The 16,536-nt window shown below is 24.0% G+C and overlaps 1 protein-coding gene across 1 annotated transcript; it reads left to right on the top strand.

The window, feature by feature from the left end:
- Positions 1–1,751: 1,751 nt before the first annotated feature.
- On the top strand, positions 1,752–14,895 carry LOC122849796 (speckle-type POZ protein). The gene is made up of 8 exons (XM_044148618.1): positions 1,752–2,549; positions 10,135–10,279; positions 12,666–12,787; positions 13,255–13,406; positions 13,573–13,700; positions 13,888–14,065; positions 14,149–14,470; positions 14,579–14,895. Exons 1-8 carry the CDS (start codon positions 2,449–2,451, stop codon positions 14,721–14,723), a joined length of 1,293 nt encoding a protein of 430 aa, XP_044004553.1. The 5' UTR covers positions 1,752–2,448; the 3' UTR covers positions 14,724–14,895.
- Positions 14,896–16,536: the final 1,641 nt, after the last annotated feature.

The raw sequence follows: 16,536 nt of genomic DNA, 5'->3' as shown, positions 1-16,536 counted from the left end.
GACCCAAAATGTTTGGTTTTTTATTTTTTATTTTCAATACAGTTTTATATATTGGGAAATATTAAGTGTCAATAGAACAGAGACTTTACTTATTGCTTCGATTGTAAGACAAGGTCGTTATTTTAACACGAAGGCCATGTATTATGATGTTAAAATTGAAGCGTGGTCGTTTGGGTATTACGAAAATAATAAATAAAAAATATTATATGTGGGCCGAAGTGACCGTGTTAAATTATTATTTTTCTTTTTATTTATTATAAATGTCCCGCGGCTTTTGACTACCGTTGAATATCGAAATTTTTCGTTTTTTTTTTCGGCTGATTTAAGTAAAAATAAAAATCATTTATTTAAACAAATTAAATATATTATTTTAGCTAAAAAGTTTGTTGTTTGTTAGCATCTCTGTGTTTTCTACTTGAAAAAATAAATAAAAAAAAAAAAAGAAAGTAGAAATGAGAAAGAGAGAGTATTGTTAACAAAACAAAAAAAAAATAATATTAATTGTCGTTATTTTATATAAAAAAGCCAATATAAAATAGCGTAGAAATTTTCTAATCACCCTTATTTCATAATCCAATCATCATTTTATTATTATTATAAATTTAATCATAAATACTTTCGCACGTGTTTCAACACGTGACTGATTATCTCATCATTAAAATAAAAAATAAAAAAAATAAATTGAGGTATTAATGAACAAACTAATAATTTATTTTGAAAAATAATAGCTAAAGATTTAACATCAAAAAATAGTTGAAGAGATAGTAAAAAAATTTTTTTTTTTATATTTTTTCAATTCAAAGAAGTTGACATGTTCAGGGACATACTGCCTAAGGAGGTCAAGGGAAAAACCTTTTAGTCCCCCAGGTCATTCAGTCTCTTTCCGTTCTTTCAAAAAAAAAAAATTATTTAAAAAAAAAAAAAAACTGAACACCTTGTTTTATATCTTACCCTCAATTTAATAATATATTTTGTAATTTTTCATCACGTCATCCCTGTGCAAATTATTACCAAAAAATTGCATCATAATTTTTTAACACATTGATCATCTTCATTGTTGATTTATCATATTTAAAATGTATTTAAAAATTTAACATACAAGAGGATATAATAAAGCAAGAAAAGTAGATCATCTTGAACCGTTATATCCAAAATAAAAGTTGATATAATCTATGATTCCATCATGGTATATTTTTAAGTCAAGTTTAACTTAGCATCTTATACAGTTCCATTAATAATACGCCTCTTTACATTGTTGTATCATTTTTTTTTTCTCAACATTCTTCACCGTAATTTATCATGATGGGTCAAGTTTTGTGCCACTGTACTGCTCCCAATTTTATTGTCATTTTTTCATTGATATTCATCAACAATTCAAACAGATACACCCAAATATATTTGAAAAATTGAAGAAAAAACCAGAAAAATATTTTTAAAAGTCTCTGCAAGTTAAAAACTAAAAAATATATAGAAAAAAGAAGAAAATATTTCTTGAATTTTGTTGATTTAATAATTGTCCATGACTTGTGAATAAATTTTTGTATGTCTTGAACATTTTTTTTGAAGACATTGATGAAAATTATAGACAACAAAAAGGTAAAAGGTAAAAAGTAGGAGAAATCATTGTGAGCTTTTAGTATGTAGAAAATTCAGGGGTTGGTACAAGTGGGGGATGACTCACGGAAATAACCGATGTACATAAACGAGTATAGAAATTTTTTTGATAGTGGGAGAAAACCGGCGAGGTTGGCTGACGCTGAATCAGTCGTGCCACTACCGAGATCGGAGTCGGAGTCGAGACTCGTGATCCATCGGGTCATAATAACAAGTCGTCCGAGCCGCTGATTTTTTTTTAACAAGCGCCTCTTTGTGTATCAATTATCAAAAATAATATCATTATCAAATCTATAATAATTGCCAATTTTACATTGACATATTTTTTTAATATATTAAATTTTTTTTTTTTTCAAATAAAAATTGAGTAAAGTAAAATTTTCCATTAGAATTTTTTTTTATGTTCTTTTGTGATATTTTTTAAACGCCGTATAAATTCCGGCTCTCCAGCTGCGGCATTGAAAAAAACAATTTTCCTTTTTTATTTTATTTTCTTTATACATATCTATATTTTTTTTTTTTTTTTTTTTTATCCCTGGAGGATTTAACTGGAAAAAAAACTTTGAAAAAAAAAAGAAAATTTTTTTGGAGTAAAAATATAATAATAATTAAAGTGAATGAGTGAAGTGATTAGTTTTATGAAAATTTTAAATTTAAATATTGAAAATTATTCCTGACGAATATTTATAAATGTAAAAGAAAAAAAAAAAAAAAAAAAAGAAATAATAAAAGGTTTGTTGGTGTAATTGAAAATATAATAATTTTATTGAATGGTGGATATGACATATAAACTTTTGTGCAATTACGTTATAACGATAATATCAATACGTGCGCATGTGTCCAGTGGGATTTAATAATAAAACACTCGCCGCTTATCTGGATACTTTGACGACGCCTCCAGCTGGACTCTCTCATGTCAGGATGGCGCTGGCGCGGTATGTACTTTATGTGCATAAAGCAAAAAAAAAAAATTATTAATTTTAGTATAAACCTGCTATTGTCCAGCAAATATTATATAAATAATATATATTTTATCAGTTGTATTGGATATTATCAAACAAATTTTAAAAAATTCCTCAACGTTCAATTTACATTCTAATCAAGATCGGTTAAATTTATTAGACAACTGTTTAAGCATTATATTTAAGTAATCAAATTGATTATATTTCCTTGGCTAATTGACGGTAGTATCCTCAATCAGCTACACTTAGTCATTTAAATTAGATTCAAAATTTAATTAACCATTTTGACAAAAAGGGATGAGATGATGATGTAGTTGAACAATCTTACAATTTCATTAATATTATTATCATCAAAGACCTTTGTAATTATCTACCAAGTAATTGGAAATGAAGAAAAATTATTTGAGCTGATTGTGTTTTTCATTGGTATGTTTTCTTTTTGAAAAATTGAAAAACTAAATATGTATGTGACAATTAAGGTCGATTATAATTTGAATAAGTGGTAGTACAAAACCAGGCACACTAATATCAATGTAAAGCAATGATCAGCAACAGCAGCCAGCCGCATAGCCTCGTTAAAGCTCGTGCCTCACTTCGAGCTCTCCAATTGCTTCGAAAATTATTATCGGCCGCGATTCAAACCCGGATCGACCTCCTTGTAACCTCAAGCCCGTTATTTACGGCTGCCCTGAGATTACTCCCTCTTCATCAACATCATCATCATCATCAAAATCATCTCTTTTAATTTTATTATTTATTAAAAATATTTCTATTAATGTTTTTTATATATTATTTTTGCTAAAAAACTTTACTGTCTTGTTAATTTTTTTTTTTTACTGTAACCGTTATACAAGCTAACGATTATCTAAAATCAATTTTTTTTTTTTCTTCAAACAAATAGTCTCTTTGTTCTTTTTTTTTTTTTGTACTTATTATTTGAATGATTTTTTTCCCATAACGTTTATAAATCGACCCACTTTTAGATACCATAGAATTTGGTTTTTTTTTTTTTCTTTAAATTTATCTATGATGGTTTTTTTAGAGATTAAAAAAAGTTACGGGTTTTTAGATGATTCTTTATATTTTACCGACAGCTGACAGTCATGTGGAAAATAAAATAATAAAATTTATCTATTTTCAATTGACAATATGATTTTAATTTAAAAATAATAATATTTTTTATTTTTCATCATCTCGTTGTCTCATTGTTTCTAGAGAAAAATTTCAATTTATTTTTGAGATATTTTCTTATCAATTTATTTTTTATTGATTCAATTATTATATTTTACATTTGAAAAATATAAAAATAAAATAATAAACTTTTCAATGTTAACAATATTTTAAAGTTTTAAAAAAAATATATTTCATTTTTTTTGTTTGATTATGTTCCCTCCTGTTTAATTACTCCAAAATGAAAAAAAAAAATATTAAATGAATCTCGCTCAACATATAGAAAATCGAAACCTCTTTTCAGCAAAATATTATTGAAATTTAATTATTTATTTACTAAAAAGAGTTATGATTTTATTTTTTTATAAATAAAATAAATAAAAATCATTACTCCAATAATTTTTCATTGCTACAAAAAAAAAAAAAAAAAAAAAAACAAAGAAAAACAATAAATTATAACGACAGTTTGTTTTTTCAATAAACTTATTGATACATAAAGAAAAAAAAACAGCTGTAACAATAAACATTGATATTATTTTTTACAATATAATAATTATTATTCTGTTGATCGTCATAAACATATAGCTTCTTTGAATCGTCCTTCAATTAATTTTATTTACATCAAACTTAATGACAAATTCATGTCAAAGAAAAATCCGATATACATGATCAATACGATCAGTAATATGATCTCTTGAATTTTATTATAAATAAATATTATTTACAAGTAAAATATATAAACTAAATAATAAAATAGTAAATTGTTTATTATTTTTTTTTATATATTATTATTTAAAAAATTTAATGCCAACCACGTGTCGCACGTTTCATCAATTTCCGAGGTCGTCTCGTGTCACGTTGATTATTTCCCCTACCTTTTTTTATATATTTAAACTGAGAATTTTCTACACGTGCGGAACACAGTCTAGTGTCACCTCGACATTTTTTTTTTCCTACAATTTATTTATTTATTATTACCTCGAGTATACTCAATCACATGCAATTATATTATTAAATTGATTCATTCGTCATTCAAATTATTTATATTTATTAATAAACAAAATATAATTTATTATTTTTTTTAAACAAATTATCATTTTATCATTCAATTTATTGTTTTTTTTTTAAGTTATATATTTACAAAATCGATAGAGAGCTTTTTTTTTAAAAAGTGTAAGGATACTTGAAAGAACTGGTTGTCCTTTATTGAACCACCGGATGCAGCTGTCGATTAGTTAACCTTGTATTTTTATATTTTTAATATCAAAAATTGTACTTTGTTCAAAACCTTCATAACTATTTAAACACATATTGTACAGAGTAAATATAAAAAAAAAATTTCCGGAGATTACTTTGATAAGATTTCGTAGAAAAAACATTTTCTTTTATCGAAAAAAAAAAAACCAAAGATTACTAACTTTTCGTCGAAAAAAAAACCCTTTTTTATCGAAAAAATATTCATAGAAAAATCAGGCAATATACGAAATAATGATTATTTTTCATTACTAAAAAAATCATTGAAAGCGGTTTCAATTGAAGGTAGTTTGTAATGAAAAAATACAAGTCTGAATTGTCGACGAATCGATGTAGCAGTAAAACGGGTGTGGAATAAAATTCCAACTGCACAAAGCAAGGGATATTCAAGTTGATAAAGGGAGCTTGTTTGATGATTACAGTGAGAGAGAGATAAATAAAATATTTGTGTAGAGAAAAAAAGGAAATAAAATAAAATGGTAGAAGAGGGTGTAGACCATGTCCTCGGTTGCTGTGTGTGTGTACAACCTTCGTTTCAAGGGTACAGGGTTTCGACTATCCTTGTCTCTCCTCTCTCTCGCTCTTTTTCCTCTACCTTCACTGACTTGAAAATTTTTCCTCCAGGTGTATTTTTTTTTACTCAAACTTAAACTACAAATTTATTCTTTTCAATATACTTAATTTATTGTTAAATTTTAAAAAATAAAATACTCAAAATATCATAACTTTAAAAATTAAATAATCATTATAAAATAATCATAATATTAGTAATAAAAAATAAAATCAATATTACATAAACACTTAAATTTTTAATACCATTAAATTGTTTATTACAACATCAAAATAATTTACTAACTTGATTGTTTGAAAAGAAAAAATAATTAAAAAAAATAAAAATATATTTTTAAATTTTATAAAAATTATTTAAATATTTTTTAGTTTATAATATTACCTTGATGTTTGTTTCAAGTTAAAATATATTTTTCTATATGGTTTTAACCCTCGACTTGAATAGAATAAATTGAAATTTAAAAAAAAAAATAAATAAAAAAGGCTGAAGGCTTGTTTCTGAAGGCACGTCTTTTTTTGCATTATATTCTTTCGTCCTCTATACTAGTTGGTTTTTTTTAATATTTAAAAAATAAAATATATTGAGATTTGTTCATTGGTTGGCTGGATGAATATTGTGGTACTTTAGTCTTGAGTGTATGGTCGGGGCCAGTGCCCCGGGGACGTGGGATACCGGACGACCTTGGGACTCACGGTCAATTTGCGAGGTCCTCTCTTGGCAAAGCACATAACACTCTGTGTGCATGGCCCTTGTTTTTTTTTTTTTTTTAAATATTATTTATATATACACTCGTTAATTTCTACTAAACCAATCACCTCATATTAATTTTCAAATCATAAATTTCAAATCATTTCTATTGTTCTAAAAAAACCTAAGAGAAACTTTTAGATATTTTTTTTTTTTGTTTAAATGATTAAATAATATTTTGAGGTCAATGCTATATTTCATTAATTAATTAAATATTATAATAGATTAATTTTGACTATTTTTAAAAATTTAATTTGTCTTTAATTATGTTGAGCTTTTTATTTCGAAACAAATTAATGAGGTTGTTGAAAAATATTTAATACAAAAAGGAGAATATTAATTTGATAAAATATAAAAACAATATGTTTTTTTTTTTTATGATTTTATTATTATTGTGTATATGAGAGTTTAAATGGAGAAACTGATTTGAACCAGAACGAGGAAATGTGCGGATGGGATGCCAATGAGGATATATACACTCATTTTGATTCATGAATTTCATGGAATTAGCTAGATTATTATCGACAGGATGCCACTGAAATAACGTCCCTGAAAATCCATACATATGTTGAAATTTAATTCACAATTATCTTATCATTTCATGCCTTTTATATTCAACAAATAATTTGTCAATTCATCAGCACTCTCTATTCGAAAAAAATAAATAAATTATCATCTATCTATTCTATGAAATGTAATTTTTATAAATTAATTTTTATTTTTGTCATCAATTTTTTTTGTTATCATTATAAATTAATATTTTTATCAGCTAAAATCATAAGCTTCTTGATGATTTATTTTACTGTTAATATTATTTTTTCAATTGGATTTTTTTAATTTAAATTTTAACTCGTAAAGTTTTAGTTGTATTTTATATGTGAATTATTTACGTTAAATAATGCTTGTTAAAAAAAAATTTACATTGATTTTTAAAAGTCCAATCGATATATTTATACCTTGTTTAAATTCAACATGCCTAAAGCTGTGAACATGAATTTGTACATTCAATTGCACTCTGTATAAATTTTTCAATTTTATATTTATCTCGTATAAATTTTCTCTTTGGCATATTTCATTTTACTCTTTTATCTGTAGATTTATATCCGGCGTGTCTCTCGATCGTGATTTATTTTCGTCTGATTGGCCTGCAGACACTTGAACTCTCTCATCGATTTTATACAAATAAATTGAAACTTTTTATAATCAATTCTCTCAAATTAATTAAATCTATTTATATTTAAATAAATTTTACATTTACAATTTTTTATTATTTGTTTATTTTGTCAAATAAATATTTAACATATTAATTAACACTTTTATAGTTATTTCATTTAAAATAAAAATAAATATAATTTGTCGTGTATTGCCCTTGGGATAAATTAGCCTTTGTCTTATCAACATTTGCTTCGGTTAAACCAACTAGCCTTGACTCTACACATTAACACAAAATGCATACACGATATATAAACACATTCACATATAAAATTTAAATTATTCAGTACTAAGTTTTAAATTAAAAATGAAAAAAAAAAATATAAACTCTTCTATTAACTGACAATATTATACTAATTAAAATTTAAAAATTATAAATTGCTATATAAAATTATGGTGAATTTAATTTACATAATTTTATTGGTATAATGTTGATTAACCCTTCAACGACCTGTTGAAAGTCTGTATATATTTTTTTTTAAAACTCACGTCAATGTGATTTAAATCTGACCTTTGTTTATTCAAATGTCATATTTTTTTTTTTTTTTTTTTTATTATTCTTTAACTGATGCTTTTGATAAAAAAAAAAATTTTAAAATATTTTTATTATTATTTTAATTAAACATAAATTAAATTAGATAAACAATTTTTTTTTTTTTTATATTACAGTTTAATGATTATTTATAGTAATGATATTTAAATACACAATGACTGTGTTTTTCTGCAAGTTTATTTGGCAAGCGATGTTTCTTACAGGCCACCTATAATTACCAAACATTTCAAAACAATTTTGAATGGATAGTTTTCACTTAACTTCCTCGTTTTCACTTGTTCTACTTTCCCTTTAAAATTATATTTTAAAAAATAATAATAAGTTTTAATTTTTAGAAAATTTATATTACATAAAATATCAATTATTATTTATTTAAATTTATGATAAATATATTTTTTTAAAAATTTAAAATACTCCTTCAATCAATAATCAATAAATAACATTGAAAAAAAAAATTTTTTTTTTTTAAAAATTCATTTTTCAGGCAGTTAAATAATAATTAACGAAAAATAATAATTTTTAAATATTTTTTCTTCAAGCTTATCATGTTAATTTGAAGAATAAATAGTTGTCTAGTCATTGTGTTAAATTTTTTTAAATAATTAATGATAAATTGAACAAAAAAAATAATAATGAAAAAAAAAAAAAAAATAGTGTAAAGAGTAAAATATTTATAAAGTATATATAGACAATGTTTTTGTAGAATAAAAATACTTGCAAGTTGTATATAGATAATTTAAAAAAAAAAAAAAAATATATATATAAATGCAGTTGTGTATAGTTGTGGTGGTGGGTAGTTTGATGCGGCCGGTTGAACATACACCGGTGGTCGAACACAGGTCCGATGAACCTGCGGGGCTAATGCACTCTGCCATAAAAACTTCAAGATACTTTTCCATAAAAACCAAAACTTTATTGTCTTTTTTTTTTCATTTATTTTTATTGGATCAAACATGTAAGCAACAAACTACCCACTTTTGTTCACAAGATATAAATAAAACAAATAAAAAAAAAATTTTTTTTTTTTTAAATTTTCAAACTTTTTAACAAACAAATGTTCAACAATATCATCATTTTTTTTTTCCCTCGCATTTTATTTTTTCCTTTAAATTACAGAGTAAATTTAAACTTTCATCTTTTTTTTTTTTTTCATTCATTGATAAGCTCGGCTGTAATTTAATTTTTAAATTTTTATTTTTCATGATTTTATTTTGTAATACATAATTTTTTTCTGTTGTAAATTTTGAGTTAAAAATTAGTGAGGATAATCGAAAGAAAGTACGATGAACTTGTGATGGAATTGTAAAGAAAAAAAAAAAGGCTGTGTAATATTCATTTGAAAATGTGTGTTTCCGTACTTGGTGCACGTGAGTACCATCGCGTGCCCTCCCTAAAAAAAAAAATTATTTTTTTATCTCTTACATTCTTGTCCTCTCTTTCATGTTGAATCAGTCGATGACCCCTTCGTCCCTCCTTGATAAAAACAAAGCAATCATTACATGCAATACTTTCACCTCTAATGCTTTCAAAAGTTTTTTTCCTTTTTTTATTTTCAAATATTTTCAACATTTTTTTTTATTGTTTCTTTTGGTTTTTTTTTATACAATAATAATACCCACGCCTTTAGATTTTTTTCGATAAAAAAACTCCATTTTTTTTCGATAAAAAAGGTTATTTTTTTTTATAGAAAATAGCTCTTTTTCTTCATAGAAAAAAGTTGATTTTTCTACGAAAATATTTTGGAGAAATCTCTCTGTATTTTTGTCCGTACAATTTTTTTAAATTAATAGATAAATATAAAAAAAATTGAAGCTTATTTATAAGAATTAATTGAAACATAATTTACTTGTCTCAATAATTTAATAAAATTTTTACATAACGTTTCAAAAATAGCTAAAAATATGAAATATGAAAATATGATTCAGCCCAATCGGCCATTATAAAATCTTTGAAACTTTGTTTTAAAATTAATAATAAATTATAGTACTATTATTTTTGAGTTATATATTTAATAAATTATTAATTTTTGTAATTTTTTTTTATAATTTCAGACTTGCGGTGAGCGACTGTGCGCCTCAAACGTCGCGAGTCAGCTCGAATTTGCACAGCAGCAGTAGTATGGCGGTGAGTCGGGTGCCGAGCCCTCCGCCGCCTGAAGTAAACACCCCCGTTGCTGAAAATTGGTGTTACACACAGGTAATTATCTAAATAATTTTACTAATATTTTTCAAAATCAATTAAATCCTATAGTCAAGAAAAATTACCAAAAAATAAACAAAAAATAAAAAAACATCTTTGTTTTAAAAATTAATAATAATTTTAAAATTTATTATTATTATTTGCATATAAAATATGATGATAGTATGAAAACTGAGCCAACGAGAGTATTCTATTTTTGCAATATAAAACTTGTGACGATGCCAAGTGAACGACCGCAATTTGAGACATCCCATTTTGTTGAAAATTTGTTATTTTATTTTTTTATATATTCTCAAAATAAGATATCTAATTTATATAAAAAAAAAAATTTGTTTAACTTTTTAACAATAGAATATTTATAAATAAAAGAAAATAATATTAAAAATTAAATTGAATAATTAATAAATACGCCATTAGATTTTGAAAATAAAAAAAAAAAAATTTGAGCAAATGAAAAAAAAAATTGATTTTTTTATAATAAAATTAAAATTTGATTGGTAGTTATTAGTTTAGATTAATTATTTATTTATTTATAAGTAATATATAAAAAAAGGGTTTTGAAAAAAATTATTCAAGGCCGATTGGCGCCTGGTGTCGTTGACGAAGTCAAGAGTTGAACGACACTCTCAGGGCGTCGACCGGAGGCAACAGTTTATATATTCCTTCTCTTAAAGTTTATTCGTTTAAGTTTGCCTTATAAAACAACACCTGCAACCTCAACAACTTGAATCACCAATCACATAATCATGATTTAACATAATTTTATATACACTTAAAACATCATTAAAAATTTATTTAATAATGCAATATTTTATGTACTAAAAATTAACTAAAACAACTTATAATTTTTTATCATTTTTCTATTTTTTCTAATGATGCTGTTCTAACGATATTTATTTTTTTTCATTTAATATTTTTTTTATAATATTAAAATATTAAATTTGTGGGTGTTGTTGAAGAGAGGGCGTCGACCGCATTTAAATTCCAACATTCACGTACAACTCTAAACACAATCTCACCTGGTACTTTAATTTATCTTTTTTTTTTTTCAACAAAAAAACTTAAAATTCTTGACTCTTTTTTCATTATTTTTAAACTAACAATATTAAAAATTTTATATAAATATTTAAAAAACATACAAGTTAGATACTTAAAAATAATATTTGTTTTTTTTTTTTTTTTTTTATCAATTTCTAAACATTAAAATGTTATTTAGAAAAAAAAAAATAAACGAAAATATTTAAACAGATAAACTATCAGTATTTTTATCACTAAAAAAAAAATATTTTTTTTTAGATATATCAACTGTAACCTATTGGCATTGATTTATTTTATAAAAAAATATATTTAATTTGTTAATTTTCTGTTTTTAAATTATCGTAACTTTATTAAAGTCAAAGAGACTATCGCACAATGACCGTTGAAGAGATGATGAATGTCTGTTGGGTTCATTGGCCCATCATCATGATGTTGATAATAACAATGATGATGGTGATGATGATGGTGATGTTGATGATGATTTGACTTGCGATAAAATAAAACTAGACAAGTAGATTTGGCGCTTGGTACAAGATCCGTTCGCCAAGGTCGTCACAGAAGACTTGACGTCAGGGATCGTTGACTCCTGGGGGCTCGACCTCGTCTTCTCTTTCTTATTTATCTTTTTTTTTTTTACTTTATTTTTCATATATATTTATTTTCCCCCCATTATCATTGCCCTCGTCTTTTTATTTTTCACGTCATCACAACTATCGAAGGCCAACACTTGAAAATATCAAACTCAAATAACAACATTTTAAAAAAAATATAATTTAAATTTTATAAAAGATAGATCATTTAATAATAATATTTCTTTTTTTTTTTTTTTTTATTATCAAATGAATGGACATTGTATTAAAAACCGTTACAATCCGTTTCACGTTGTTTAATATTTTTATTTCAAAAAAAAAAATAAAAAAATAAAAAAATGTCCCTGACTTATCATCCACAACACGTGGAAAATAAAATATATTCTTGGAATTATTTATTTTTAATTTTTATTTAAATATTTCTACACATGAATTAATTATTTATATTTTTTTTATTTTTTTTTTTTTCGTTGATGTTTATTCAACCAGGCGTGAAATAAAAATTACATAAAAAAAAAATTAATAAATAATAATATTATTTGTTTATTAAAATTAATATTTATAATAATTTTTTGTCGTTAAATTTCTTTGAATATAACAAAAATAATTGAGCGATTTACATTTAGAAAAATAGAAAAGAAAAAAATTTCTATCTCTTTTTTAGCTGTTAATTTTTATTTATAAATTATTGATTAATATTTGTAACAATATATCAACTTGTTTATTAATTAAATTTTAATTTTTTATTTGTTCAGGTGAAGGTCGTTAAGTTCAGCTATATGTGGACAATAAATAATTTTAGTTTTTGTCGTGAAGAAATGGGTGAAGTACTGAAATCATCAACATTTTCAGCTGGAGCCAATGACAAACTTAAATGGTAAATAATTAATTAGACAATTAAAAAAGTCACTTAACTCATCTAAAATATAAATAAAATTATTTATAAATATTAACAATAATTAAAAGCAATTTAACATGAAAATTTCCGATAAAAATCAACATGCAAAAGTAAAATGAATTTTCATTTTTCAATAAATTTTACATAAACAATGAATAATTATTATAATAAAATTTTTAAATATTATTATTGTTATTTTATATTATTTTATAATTAAATTAAAACTAATTTCAAATGAATTTATTGGGGGATGAATAAGAGTGCTTTTAAATTATTGGGGCTTCGTTGATTTTAAAATAAAAAATAGATTAAAATTAGCTATCATTGTATCATTGTTTTAATTTAATTTATATAAAAAAAAAATTATTCAAGTAAATTTAATTAGTCATTAACGTGTCAATCAATTAGTGTAATAATATTTAATTTTTAATTTTTTAATTTTACAGGTGTTTAAGAGTCAATCCAAAAGGCCTAGATGAAGAAAGTAAAGATTATTTGTCACTTTATTTGCTCTTGGTGTCATGCAATAAATCAGAAGTTAGAGCTAAATTTAAATTTTCAATTCTTAATGCCAAAAGAGAAGAAACCAAAGCTATGGGTCAGTACAAAAAAAAATATATATATTAATAAAATTAATAAATTAAATTTTAATGTATAAATGTAACAAGAAAAAAATTAATTTTTTTATTTATTTAATTTATGTTTTGGAAAACAATGAAAAAACAAAAACAAAATTTTGTCAACTGGATTATTGACGTTATCAGAAAGCCAACGGGCCTACAGGTTTGTCCAGGGTAAAGACTGGGGATTTAAAAAATTCATAAGAAGAGATTTTTTACTTGATGAGGCTAATGGACTATTACCAGATGACAAACTCACGATATTCTGTGAGGTATATACCTTTGTATGTTTATATTATTGATATACATATAATATTTTCTTTTTATATTATTTTTTTTTTTCCATTTAATAATTGTATTGTATGAAAAACAATAAGTGAATAAGTGATAGTAAAAAATATGTTATAGGATTTTAGAAAATTTAATTATATTTATTTTTTATTTCTATGAAATTTTTAGGTAAGTGTTGTTGCTGACAGTGTCAATATATCTGGACAAAGTAATGCTGTGTTATTTAAAGTACCCGAGTGTCGATTGCCTGATGATCTTGGTGGTTTATTTGAAAATCAAAAATTTAGTGATGTCACATTGACTGTTTGTGGTAGAGAATTTCAAGCGCACAAAGCAATTCTTGCTGGTAAATATACAAAAATTTATAATTCATTATTTGTGTTAAATTAAATTGTTAATTTGTTTTTTTTTTTTTTAATTTTATTATAGCACGTAGTCCAGTTTTTTCAGCAATGTTTGAACATGAAATGGAAGAACGTAAACAAAATCGTGTTGATATAACTGATGTTGACCATGAAGTATTGAGAGAAATGTTAAGATTTATTTATACTGGTAAAGCAGCAAATCTTGATAAAATGGCTGATGATTTATTAGCTGCTGCTGATAAATATGCCCTTGAAAGGCTTAAAGTTATGTGTGAAGAATCATTATGTACTGGTTTAAATGTTGATAATGCTGCTGAGACACTTATACTTGCTGATCTTCATAGTGCTGATCAGTTAAAAGGACAAGCCATAGAATTTATTAATACGTAAGTATTTTGTACATTTTAAATTGATAAAAAATCATTAATTATTGATTGATTTAAAAGAAAAAACACATTATGTTTAATGTTTAATTTATTGTTTGTGTTGTTTAGGCATGCGGCGGAAGCAATGGAAACCCCAGGTTTCAAATCAATGATACATTCACATCCTCACCTAATGGCGGAAGCATTTCGAGCCCTAGCAACACAGCAAATACCACCAATTGGACCACCACGAAAGCGAGTAAAACAAAGCTGAAAGCAATCATTGCTTATTCCAGGCACAACAACTACTGTGTCATCACCGCCCCACCTACATCCATCATGAACTAAATAAAAATAATTATCTCTCTATCACTCTTAATCTCTCTCGTGTACAGTGAACAAAAAAAAAACATGTTATTAATAATAATAACATCATCATCATCATCGTCATTATCATCATCATCATCATCATAAAAGAGAAACAAAAAAAATTTAAAAAAATGATTAAGTAGTGATTTAAATAAATGTTTTAGTGCGTCGTCTTTGTGGTGAAATTTTTTCAAGTCAAAAAATATATAAAATGATGTTTATTACGAGAGATGGATAATAATATTTTCAAGTTAAAAAACAAATCGTATTAATCCAAAATAATTGAGGAAAAAAACAAAATGTTTTTTTAAAAAATGTTTGAATTATTTAAGATGGATTAATCAACATTTTAAAACTGAAAAAATAAACAAAAAAAAAAACTCTTGTGTTCAGTGAGTGTCGGTAGTGTGTGTCAAATAAAAAAAAAATAGTTAATAAAATTAATTAAAATAAATAAACTCAGTGCAACTGAAATTGCTAACGAGACTGTAGAAAACGATGAGGCCCCAATTAGAGTGTGATGAATTCATAATAATTTTAAAATATGAATAACGTTCGCCCACCTAAATGAATGATTTCTTTTTTTTTTTATTATTTTTTAAATAATAAGAAAGATTTAAAAAAAAAAATTCATCAAGTCAGTTTGGACTGTACGATTATTAAATCTGTTAATATGTATTTAACAAAAACAAAATGATAATAATAATTTAAAAAAAAAAACAATAAATAAAATGTGGAGAATATCCTGGACAAGTAATAAAACTTTTTGGAGATGAAGGACCAAGATGTACGTAGCTTGTCGTCATGTTGCCACATCTACCGACACGCAGAAGTTGTGATAAGGCGTTTGCCCCGATGATGTAACACTTTGTTCCTTTTTTTTTTTTTTTTTATTTTCAAATTTGGATCAATACATTACTTCTTCAACGCCGCATGATTAATAAATGATGATTTATAAATTTTACACCATCGTGATAAACTTAAAGAAAATACTTTTATTTATTATTAATAGTGATTATTATTTTCATTATTTTTAATAAATATATGTAATATAATAAAAAAAAAAAATAGTTAAAAATACTAAAAATTAATAAGAATGTCAAAAAAAAAAATATACTTCCATGATAAGGAAAAGAAAAAAAGAAAAAAAAAATTAAATCTAGTTAGTGTTTTTTATGATCTCTTTCTTCTATGACGTGAATACTATTATTAAATATTAGTGTTATACAAATTGTGCCCCTCAAAAATCCCCCCAATATTCTGCCAATAATATTAAAATATAAATTTTTTTTTTTTCGTTTCATTATTGATATTACTGAAAATGTAAATTATTTTTTTTCAATTGTTTCAATTAAAATCATTAAAATGGCACAGTTTGTTATATTTTTTTTTTATAATATTCCCAACTATTGCATAGTCGGTATGAAGTGATAATATTGGATAATTATTTAATTAAAAAAAAAAACTTTTGAATGATAATTATTATCGAAAAATTAAAATAAGGTTGTCCATAATTTATTATTAATCATTTGTTGATTGTGTAATTAAATGGAGTAATATTAAATTTACATGAAAAACAAAAAAAAAAAAGAAAAATAATTCATAAAAAAACAATCTTTTTGACAAAGAAAATTTAAATAAAAAATTATTAAAATAAATTGTAAAAACGTTAGTCAATTATAGTCTGATATGAATAATTGTTTTGTTTTTTTTTTTTA

The sequence above is a fragment of the Aphidius gifuensis genome, linkage group LG2 (genome assembly GCF_014905175.1).
Source record: "Aphidius gifuensis isolate YNYX2018 linkage group LG2, ASM1490517v1, whole genome shotgun sequence".
Taxonomy (NCBI): Eukaryota; Metazoa; Arthropoda; class Insecta; order Hymenoptera; family Braconidae; genus Aphidius; species Aphidius gifuensis.
This window is presented reverse-complemented; position numbering and strand designations above follow the sequence as displayed.